At 51.1% G+C, this 10,914-nt stretch overlaps 1 protein-coding gene across 2 annotated transcripts in view; it reads right to left on the bottom strand.

The window, feature by feature from the left end:
- Window positions 1–10,914, bottom strand: part of Lck (LCK proto-oncogene, Src family tyrosine kinase) — a 23,994-nt gene that overhangs the window by 2,244 nt on the left and 10,836 nt on the right. The window contains exons 2-12 of one of the 2 annotated variants that reach the window (XM_005395058.2): window positions 7,905–8,014; window positions 7,349–7,430; window positions 6,858–6,948; window positions 6,621–6,719; window positions 6,369–6,472; window positions 5,984–6,133; window positions 5,604–5,756; window positions 5,306–5,485; window positions 2,485–2,561; window positions 2,240–2,393; window positions 2,023–2,154 (exon numbers count right to left, since the gene is read on the bottom strand). In XM_005395058.2, coding sequence (XP_005395115.1) covers window positions 2,023–2,154; window positions 2,240–2,393; window positions 2,485–2,561; window positions 5,306–5,485; window positions 5,604–5,756; window positions 5,984–6,133; window positions 6,369–6,472; window positions 6,621–6,719; window positions 6,858–6,948; window positions 7,349–7,430; window positions 7,905–8,009 — 1,327 coding nt within the window. In that variant the 5' untranslated portion in view covers window positions 8,010–8,014. The remainder of the gene's footprint in view (window positions 1–2,022; window positions 2,155–2,239; window positions 2,394–2,484; window positions 2,562–5,305; window positions 5,486–5,603; window positions 5,757–5,983; window positions 6,134–6,368; window positions 6,473–6,620; window positions 6,720–6,857; window positions 6,949–7,348; window positions 7,431–7,904; window positions 8,015–10,914) is intronic. The other variant, XM_005395059.2, reaches the window with a different exon arrangement.

The following is a 10,914-nucleotide window of genomic DNA, read 5'->3' as shown; positions in this document are numbered from 1 at the left end:
GTTCGAGACCAGCCTGGGCTACAAAGTGAGCTCAAGGCCAGCCTAAACTGCATAGCGAGACCCTGTCTCAAAAAAAAAAAAAAAAAAGACAAAAGAATTTTGCTCCTTCAGAGCATGGGGCTGGACCCTTTTGCAGAGGCCTTGCCCTGGAGCCCTCTCAACCTATGGTCACTCACATTTTAAAATCAGGACATTGGAAGATGCAGACCATGGAACAAACACCTATAGCTAGAGTCAAGGAGTGCAAACTCATAGACTAAACTCAGTCTAAATATAGCCACAGACCCACATTGGGCTGACACATCTGGTGTTTTAAAATAATCTGAGTCAATTACCTATATTTGGAAATAAGCAAATTTTCCTAAAACTCCAAGTTTTGGCTTCTCTTGAAAAACAATAGATCTGTGGACTCTCATGTCTTAACAGAGACCATCTGCTAAAGCAGATGCAAGTCCAAGGTCCCTGTCCCTTCCCACTGCCTCCCTGACCCTGATGGCATTTACACCATGTTTTTGCTGCCTTCCTTCTCTTCCTCCCCCTTCTTCTTCTTCTTCCTCTTCTTATTTTTTAAATTTCTAAAAAAAATTTTTTTTTGCAGCACTGAGGATTGAACTGAGAGCCTTTGAACTGAGCTACATCCCTAGCCCTTTTTTCATGTGTTTTGCTAGGTTGTCCACCCATCCAATCGTCCTGCCTCAGCCTCCTGGAGTGTTGGCCTTTTTTCTTCTAATAGACATTATCTGTGGACTTGTTTCCCTGGGCACAGTGGAGGAGCAGTAAGGATCGTGGCTGGACACCTGGTGGTTTACCTCCAGCACTGCCCCTGGGACTGTGTGATGGGGCAGGTTCAGGGCAGGACAGTCCTCCGTCTCCAAGACGCCTTTGCCTTCCTGGAAGCAAGATTCTGTTCACACTGAGCTGAGTGTACAGAAAGCTTCAGAATAGATTGTGCCCCGATTTCCCTGCTGTTTTTCTGTGCTACTTCCTTTCCCCTAAATTCCATCTTTTCTTTTTTTTTCTTTCTATTTTCTTTCTTTCTTTTTCTCTCTTTCTTCCTTCCCTCCTTTCTTTCTTTGAGATAGAATCTCATTATGTAGTTCAGATTGAACTTGAACTTACTATGTAGCCCAGGCTAGCCTTGACCTCCCAGTGATCCTCCTGTCTCGGCTTCGAGTGCTGGTTTACAGGTTTGCTTGGTCATGCCCATGCTTTCCCTAAAGCTTCTTAGCACGTTCCTTTGAAAAACATTGCACCCTAGGGATGGGGTGTAGCTCGGTGGTGGAGCACTTACATAGCATGTGTAAGACCCTGGGTTCAATCTGAATTCAGGGTTAAGGGCACTGTGCCAGTGCTGGAAGCCAGGTCTAGGGATAATTGTTTACATGTCTGTCTTCCTCTTTTTTTTTTTTTTTTTTGTTCTTTTGGTACCAGGAATCGAACTCAGAACCTTGCGCTTGCCAGGCACTTATGCTACTGAGCTATATCCCCGGCCTTTTTTTTTTTGTACTAGAGATTGAATCCAGGGCTCTCTTCCTCTTTAGGTGAAAAGTATTAGAGGGAAGGAAAGCCAGTGAGCACCTCCTCTGAGTTAGGCTCTTTCACAAGTCTCTTGCCTCTCATAGGAGGAAGCTGAGACGTAGAGGTGAAATGTCTTCCCAAAGTAATGATTCAGAATAGCTTTGTATGGACAGGCACTATTTCCATCACATATTTTCCAGATAGAGAAGGATGATCTGATCAGGGCCAAACAGAGGATCGGCACTGGTGGCCTGGTCTGCCAAGGCTGCCTGTGCCAGAACTAAAGATCAGAGCTGGGGCTAATGAAGGGAGATCCTGCGGCAGAGATGGAAGCCAGTGCTGGGAGATGTGGCGTCTGCTTGGGGACGCTGGAGTCACTCTCCTGACAGGACAGAGGAGAATCAACTAGACAGGTCAGATTGGGAGCCTGGAAGAAGTAAGCAGGAAGACGGGAAACGGCTGCCCTTCCTGGTGACCCTTCTAGCTCTTGCCCGTGGCGCTGACCTGGGTAAGGGATGCGGCCGTGGGTAACGATCTCCGTCAGCAGGATCCCGAAAGACCACACGTCCGACTTGATAGTGAACGTCCCATAGTTAATGGCTTCTGGCGCTGTCCACTTAATGGGAAATTTGGCCCCTGGGGAGGAGAGGAGAATGAGGCCATCTGGGTCTGCCTGCACAGACACGGAGGACCCCAGGCCCCCCTCACGCCCCAGGCCTACCCTCCCTGGCTGTGTACTCATTGTCCTCGATGAGGCGTGCTAAGCCAAAGTCTGCAATCTTGCAGCTCAGGGTGTCAGACACCAGGATGTTGGCAGCCCGCAGGTCACGGTGGATGTAATTGCGCTCTTCGATGAATGCCATGCCCTCTGCAATCTGCAGGCCAGATCCAGTTCATTAGTCCTGGGCTGGACATCCTCGTCCAACTGCCCGGTACCCATGCCCAGCCCCTCTGCAGTCTCCTTACTTGGGCTGCCATGTCCAAGAGTTTGTTGATGGTCAACTTGATGCCCGGGGGGGTTTTGAGAAAATCCACCAGGCTCCCTGTGGGCAGAAACAAGAGTTGCTGACCCAACACTTCCAGGAGGAGGCCCCCGCGCGCTAATCCCCAAGTTGAGGTCTAGAAGCAACATCTGAGCCAGGTGGGGTAGCACATGCCTGTAATCCCAGCACTTGGGAAGCTGAGGCAGGAGGATCATTGTGAGTTTGAGACCAGCCTGGGCTACAAAGTGAGCTCAAGGCCAGCCTGAACTGCACAGCAAGACCCTGTCTCAAAATAAATGAATAAATAAATAAATAAAAGCAACATCTGATTGTGGGAACGAAGAATAAAGAACAATAATGGAGGAGTGTTCAGGTTAAGGGTGCTCAGGATACGGGAGGACCTGTTGGGGGGCTGCGATGGGATATGGGTGGAAGGATCTATAAGCTCCTTGTCAGCAAGAGTCCAAATTCCTCATCCCTGCATGGTCCAGATTTGTAGTTTCTTCTTTCCTCATCCTGCCTTTCTCACTCCATAGGTAATTTCCAGGTTCTTCTTCTTTTTTTTTTTTTGAGGGCTAGGTTGGAACAATTTTCAGATTCTTCACATAGACCACTACTTTCTTACCCCAAAATGTCTTTGTTTTATCTCTGCCTGCTGAAAAAAATTTTACTGCCTTTCATGGGTCAGCTGGACTACTCTTCTAGGAAGCTTCTCTGGATCCAACCAGGCAAAATAAACTGTGTCATCATCTATACTCCTATGGCATGCTGGGAACGTTCCCATGACACAAACTCTGGTTTTCTCAATGTCCATAACCAAAATCAGATTTCCCTGACAACAGGAACTTTCTTTCATCTATCCATGTTCCCAGTGCTCTGTGCCAAATGTTATGAGTGAAGTGGAGAAAAGAGGTCCTGGGGGTCCATGGATAGGAGCCACAGACAATTTACACTACCCAGGAGAGTAAAACCCCATTTGAGCCGGGCACGGTGGCCCATGTGTGTAATCCCAGCATTTGGGAGGCTGAGGAGAAGGATTAGAAGTTTGAGCCCAGCTTGGGCAACTACAAGATTTAATGAGACTGTCTCAAAATAAAAAATGAAAAAAGGTTGGGAGGCTGAGGCAGGAGCATCATCATGAATTTGAGGACAACCTGGGCTAGGTAAGCAAGTTCAAGGCCAGCCTGCACTACACAATGAGATTCTGTCTCAAAAAGAAAAAAGAAAAAAGGGCTGGAGATGTAGATTATTGTGAAGGCCATGGGTTCAACTCCTAACACTGAAAGGGGAAGGCCTGAGATAGAGCTCAGCGGCACAAGTGCCTGCCTGGCAAGCGCAAGGTCCTGAGTTCGATTCCCAGTACCAACAAAATAAATAAATAAAAAGAAAGGAGAAAAAAAAAAAAGAAAGAAGGAAAGAAGAAGAAACAACCTACAGGAGAGTAAATGTCTCCACTATAAGTGCTGAATTAGTCACTAAAGGTCAAGGCCTCACTCAGACACAGCAAGCAGTGCCATTGCTCTGTTGATGGCCAATGTTACCAATCCCAGTACTCCCAATGAGCTGCCTTTTTTTTTTTTTTTTTTTTTTTTTTTTTTTGAGACAGGGTCTCACTATGTAGGTAGCTCAGGCTGGCCTTGAACTCACTATGTAGCCCAAAATGACCTTGAAGCCTCTTTGATCCTCCTGCCTCATCCTCCTGAGCACTGGGATTACAGGCTTGCAGCACCATGTCTGGCTCTCAACGAGCTTCTGAATCCTTCTCAACCCACCACTTCAAGCAACTACCAATGTTGGCACACAGGATAAAACTTATTCGCCATTGTCAGAACCCACGAGCCAATTAACAGCTCATTTCACACCCTGAAAGAGGGACCGATCTTGTGCTCACAATCAGAGCCAGATAACAATAAATTTATGGCGCTTGCTGTTCTAATTTGGTCATCCTCACAAAGACCTATGAGGGGTTTACTATGGCATTAGTACCACCATTTTATAGATAGGAAAACCATAGCTGAAAGAAGTAATGTGATTAGCTCAAAGCCATACAATCATGAAAGTACGACTCTAACCCAGGCAGACTCTAGGGTCTTGTATTATTTCTGTTTTGGTCTTTTTTTTTTTTTTTCTTTTCTTTTTGAGACAGGGTCTCACTATGCAGTTCAGGCTGGCCTTGAGCTCACTTTGTAGCCCAGGCTGGTCTCGAACTCGCAACGACCCTCCTGCCTCAGCCTACCAAGTGCTGGGATTACAGGCGTGTGCCACCACGACCGGCTCTGTATATTATTTCTGAGGGCTCCCTTTTTAATTTCTGCTGTTATACCTGGAGAAACTGAACACCAGGGTCAGTACAGGGACTTAGCCTGTATCACACATGGCAAACCAGCATGAGCAAGGCTAAGTCTAGAAATCTGTGTCCCTGTGGCTGGGGTTCTCTCTGTCCAACAGCAAACCATGAGAGGAACTGAAAAATAGGGCTTGGGAAGGGAGGAAAATGGAGCTAGGAACAGACTTGCTTTCTGAGATGCAGCACCCTACGATCCACGATCCACGTAAGGCATGGGCGAAGGCAAAAGGGACTGCAGGTCAGGGGAGATTGGAGGAACCCTGCCACCTTAGGCTGGGACCCCAGACAGGCTCAGAGGAAACCTCCTTCTTCTTACCCGTGGGGCCCAGGGAAGTCCTCTAGAACCCCTCGGTGCTGGGTCAGAGGAAGAGGCACGTTTCCCCCACCCTCGGGGAAGGTCGGGGTACAGCAGCATCCCCCCACCGCACCCCTCGGCTAGCAGGGCGGCGGAGCGCACCGTTCTCCATGTACTCGGTGATGATGTAGATGGGCTCCTGCGTGACCACCGCGTAGAGCCGGACTAGCCGCTGGTGCTGCAGCTGCTTCATGAGGTTGGCCTCCGCCAGGAAGGCGTCGGGGGACATGCTGCCCTGCTTCAGGCTCTTCACAGCCACCTTCGTGTGTCCGTTGTAGTACCCTGGGGTGGGCCGCGGGAAGGATTGGGGGAGTCGTCAGGAGCCGGGCAGCTGCCCCGGAACAGGGCACTGCCGCGGGACCTGGGTGGACGCCTCCCTCTCCCCTTTCCTGGCACTCACCCATCCACACTTCCCCGAACTGGCCGGCCCCCAGCCGCTCCACCAGCTTCAGCGTCTCCCTGGGAACCTCCCACTCGTCCTCCCACCACGGCTTCTGGGGCTTCTGGGTCTGGCAGGGGCGGCTCAACCTCGTGCAGAGACCATCAGAAGCATCTACGAGGGCGAGGGAAACGCGGGGCACTGTGGTCTGGAGGGCCTCGGGGGCGCCCCGACCCCCACCTCTCCGCGTTCCCACCTGGGGGCCAGGGGCCGCCTCCCAGCGGATCCCCCACCGCGGGGGAGGGAGGAGCACGGTGAAGGACGGCTGGAGGGGAGCCCTGAAAAGGACTGGGGGCAGGCAGGTCGGCAGGGACAGGGGAGGGCAGCCCGCCGGAGCTCACTGGTGTAATGGCGGACCAGTTCGTGCAGGCCGGGAAAAGTGATGCGAGGGGAGATGTAGAAGCCGCCATTGTCCAGGTTACGGATTTTGTAATGTTTCACCACCTCTCCCTGGTTTTGGTCGAAATCCCGGACCGACAGCGAAAACGATCCTGAGTGAGTGAGTGAATGAATGAATGAATGAATGAATGAAAGGTTGGTTCAAAAACGAAGGAAAGAATACAGAAGAAAGGCAGGACCGGCCACTTGCGAGTCCCGCCTGGGCTCAGGCTCACCCTTCCCGCACCTGCGCATTTTGCGACGCAGCCCGAGGCCACACCCACACCCGAGGCTCCGCCCCAGTTGGGGCCCCGCCCCGAGACCCCGCCCCGGCGCCCGGCAGCTCACCCGCGGTGCTCTCGCTCTCTCGGATCAGGAACGAGCCGTGCGTGTTTCCCGGCGCCAGGAGCTGTCGCTCTGCGTCCTTGCGGCTCAGGTTCTTGAAGAACCAGCTGCCAAGGACACACGTGAAGGCCGATGGCTGCTGGCCTGTTCTTCCTCGGTCACCCTTCAGCATTCACCAGCATCCCAAGGACCATTCCGTGCTCCGAGATCCCCAGATCTGCTCCCCATCCGCCCCCACGACGGGTGCCCACTCACGGTTCAGGTTCCAGGCTATTCGCTTTGGCCACGAAGTTGAAGGGGATGAAACCTTCCTGGCCCGTGGTCAGGGACTGGGCCTTCCACCACTCGCCGTTCCTGCGCCACCGAGGCGGTGTCAAAGCCCCCCCGTTGCACCAGGCCGCCCCCCTCCACCTCACCCCCACCCCACGCCCGTCTCCACTGAGTCCTCCCGTTCTGTCCCCGAGGCGCGCACGCTCGCGGAGGGGCACTCACTGCTCCAGGATGCGGAGCTGCTCGCCCTTCTCAAAGCCCAGGTCTCCGTCGTGCGAGGGCTCGTAGCTGTGCAGGGCGATAACCAGGTTGTCTGCAAAGATGGGAGGCGTTCTGAGAACAGGCTGAAGGGCCGGGAATATAGCTCAGCGGCACAAGTGCCTGCCTGGCAAGTGCAAGGTCCAGAGTTCAATTCCCGACACATACACACACACAAAAAGAGAGAGGGAAAAGGAGAGAACAGGCTGATTGGCAGGGAGGACGGAGTTCTGGAGTCACAGGATAATGGTCAAGACTCCGGCCAGAATCCAGTGTGCTGGCACACTTTGCATACAGAGGCCAAGGCCAGCCTGCATAGCATAGCCAGATCCTGTCTCAAACAAAACAAGACCTGGGGCCGAGGTTGGACGGAGAAGAAGGTATGTGGGAAGGAGATGGAAGTCAAAAGCCAAGGAGCCACAGGCCTTATCTTCCTCCCTGCTGGCTGGAGTCACCTTGCAGCGGAGAGGCTGGTGGGTTGGAGCCCTCGTAGGTGACCAGTGGATCCCGTACCTCAGAGCCATTCCGCAAGAGAAGCTGTGGGGTGGAAGATGAGGGTGGTTTCACAGAAAGAAGACTGATTAGACCCTGGATCCCCTCTCCTCTGCCTTCCTCTCGTCCATTTCTCCAGCCTGGCTGGGCCTTACCCAGCTGCGAATTTGCCAACTATTGTCTGTACTTGCTGTGTAACCTTCGCTGGGTCCCTCCCTCTCTCTGGGCCTCCTTTTCTTTCTGCATTCCAGGGGAGAGGGCTGCTCTGTTTGGTTTTGGGCTTTTTTGTTTTTTGGGTTTTTTTGAGACCCGGTCTCAGTCTTGAACTCACGATGTAGCCCAGGCTGGCCTCAAACTCATGGCGATCTTCCTGTCTCAGCCTTCCTAGTGCTGGGATTACAGGCGTGTGCCACCACGCCTGGCTGTTCTGTTACTTTAAGGACCTATAGCAGTGGTCCATTCAGCTGTAGGTTACACACCACCCGACTCCCTCAGTAAGCCCTTTGTCTCGCCTCTTACCGTGGCCTTGCCGTCCAGGGGGACTATGGGATAATGGCAGTTCTCGCACACATCGATGTTTTCCATCCAGTCATCTTCAGGGTTTGAGCTGCAGCTACAGCCCATGGTCCCTGAGGGAACAGAGAGGGGACTGAAGGAGCTTCCCCTAGATCTGTTCCCTCTGCATCAGACATCCTAGGGGATTGCCCTGAGAATTTCCAAATTTACTTGAAATTGTCAATTCCCAACCCCCCAACCCATCAGCCTCGTAAGAGCTGAAATGGGGGTTCTAACTCCTGATCAGTGTTCCCTCTGAGCCCTCAAATCACAAGTGAATTCACACCAGGCCCAAGGCCCAGGCTAAATTCTAGGCCCCGCCCTTCCCACCTGGGATGGGCAAACCGACACAGAGGCACTTTTGTTAGTCTAGTTACCCACTTCCTGCTTCCCCAGTGCCTGCCAACAAGGGGGACAACCTCTTGGAGATCACATACTCCTCCTCTCCAAGGCCTGAGGAGACCTAAGTTCTGAGCAGACCCTCTGTTTTCCAGAGGGGATGCATGCTCCTTTCCTAGTCACCAGCCCCTGCTCAGCCGAGGGAGCCCAGTGAGAGACTCCAGGTCCCAAGAGGCACCTCAGGCCTCGGACCTCCCCTCACACTCACACCCACACAGTCTCCCTCCGAGGGTTTCTTCTCGCGCGGTTTTGCTTCTCACCAGCAGAAAACACTCTACTTGCGCGGTTTTGCTTCTTACCAGCAGAAAACCCTCTACTTCCCTGTTGGCCATGACTTTTTTTGTTTGCCTGTTTTAGCAGTGGAAATTTTTTGTCAGGGGAAATCAAGCAGCACTTTTTATAGCAGGTAAAAGTGGAGCCTTCTGTCCAAGGCAGAGTGGGTGCCTCCCTCTGAAGCCCCTCGGAGTCCCTCAGGCCCCTCCTTCCCTGGGGCTGCTCCTCAGAGTGGCTTGGAAAGCTCCAGTCCTCAGGTAAAGTGTAATGTGCCGTGCACTCAGGACCCTGTACCTCCTCAGCGAGAGAGAGAGGCTGTGTTCTGAGAAACTGCCTTTCCCCAACACCCCACACGATTTTCTTACTTCACACATTTGTGTTTTTGTATCTGTGGCACTTTTGGCCAGCTGTGGAGCTCTAACTTCACCTTCACGTCTCAGCTCATAGGTCACCTATTTGGCGACACCTTTCTAGTGCTCTTTGCTCTCCTGTCTCCCCAGGCTCCTGCAGCCTTCTGTATAGATCAGCCATCAGCTCAGGCACTGATCCATGAAGACTGATTTATTGTCACTCCCACTGCTTCATCCACCCTCTCGATGGACTGGGAGTTCATGAAGAACAGAAGTTGTGGAGCTCAAAGCACTTGGGAGGCTGAGGCAGCAGGATCACTTCAAGTTTGAGGCTAGCCTGAACTGCATAGTGAAACCCTGTCTTAAAAAAAAAAAAAAAAAAAAAAGGCTGGGCATATGCCTGTAATCCCAGCAATCAGTAGGCTGAGGCAGGAGGATTGCAAGTTCAAGGCCAGTTTAGCCTAGGTAGCAAGACCTCTCTCTTTCTCTCTCGTTCTCCCTCTCTCTCCACACACACACAAAGGAAGCTGTGCTTTATTTATGTGAAAGTATCCAACAACCTAGAATTGTTAATGAACTTCTACTAGCATGTGAAGGGTTAATGCATAGATCGCCCATCCACTGAGGTCTTAGAAACCATCAAGCCAAGAACAAAACAGAAAAAAACCATCAAGCCAAATCTGATAGATTCAATGATTCCTGATTGATAGAAGATGGAGATGTAACTGTGTTGCCCTGGCCTCCCTCAAGTTTCTGATCTCAGCTGATCCTTTTACTGCAATATCCCAAGTAGTTGAAACTACAGGTAGGCACCACCATGGCCAGGGTTAAACTCTGGTTTTATTTAGTTAGGTGCCTGTCCGTTTTGGTAACGGGGATCAAATCCAGGGCCTCAACTACTGAGCTCTTCCCCAGCCCTCATCCCTGATTTCAGATGACCAGAGTGAGGTCCAGAGAGGCCTGCCTGAAGTCACACAACCTGTTTGGTGTAGAACAAAGCAAGAGTTGCTAATCTATGCTGTGAGGTGGGCTCAGTGGAGGTTTTTGGTTCACAAGACACAGAAGATAAGCGACCTGCAGTCAGAGAGGCCTGTGCTCCCGTACTCATCATGAGCCCCATGTGGTGGTGCACACCTGTAATCCCAACCACTTGGGAGGCTGAGGCAGGAGGACCACAAATCTGAGACCAGTCCGGACAACTTATTTGGTACTTTTTTTTTGGGTGGGGGGGCGGTGTTTGTTTATTTGTTTTGTTGAGATAGGATCTCTATGTAGTTCAGGCTGGCTCTGAACTCACTGTGTAGCCCAGGTTGCAGTGATCTTTCTGCCTTAAACTTGCAGTGATCCTCCTGCCTCAGCCTCCTCAGTGTGGGGACTACAGGCAAGCACTATCACAATATCAGCCTGGACAATTTAGTGAGACTCTATCTCAAGATAAAATAATAATAACAAAATAAAAAGGGCTAAGCACGCAGCTCACAGCAAGGTCCTGGGTTTAGTTCCCAGTACCAAAAAGACAAAATAATTTAGCAGGCTGTGATATTTACTGTGTGACTTTCCTGAGCCTTTTCTAAGCCTCGCTTTTTCTCTGCTGCCAGATGGAGAATGTCATCTCTTTCTTGTCATTTTACATAACTGCCAGCTGAGTTTACAGTTTGGAAAGACTTCTGTAAGTGCCCCGTCTGCCCTACCAACCCCTGTTTTGGAGGGCAGGAAATCAGGACTGGTAAGTAACCCCCTTGGCTTTAGGCTCATGTTTCTTCATCGGTTCCCACAGATACCGGAAGTCACAGTGTATACGTTCCCGGAACATGAGTGTTACTTGACCTCATTTGTATAAGTTGAACAACACGGACCTATTATGGAGGAAAATGCAAAATGCCCATCAAATATTTAGAGATTTTCAGAAGACTAACACATTCCCTTTCTTTCTTTTTTTTTTTTTTTTTGTT

This window comes from Chinchilla lanigera, unplaced genomic scaffold, assembly GCF_000276665.1.
Source record: "Chinchilla lanigera isolate Chin_1 unplaced genomic scaffold, ChiLan1.0 scaffold00051, whole genome shotgun sequence".
Classification (NCBI taxonomy): Eukaryota; Metazoa; Chordata; class Mammalia; order Rodentia; family Chinchillidae; genus Chinchilla; species Chinchilla lanigera.
Note: the sequence above shows the minus strand (reverse complement) of the source record. Positions and strands in the feature narration are given on the sequence as shown.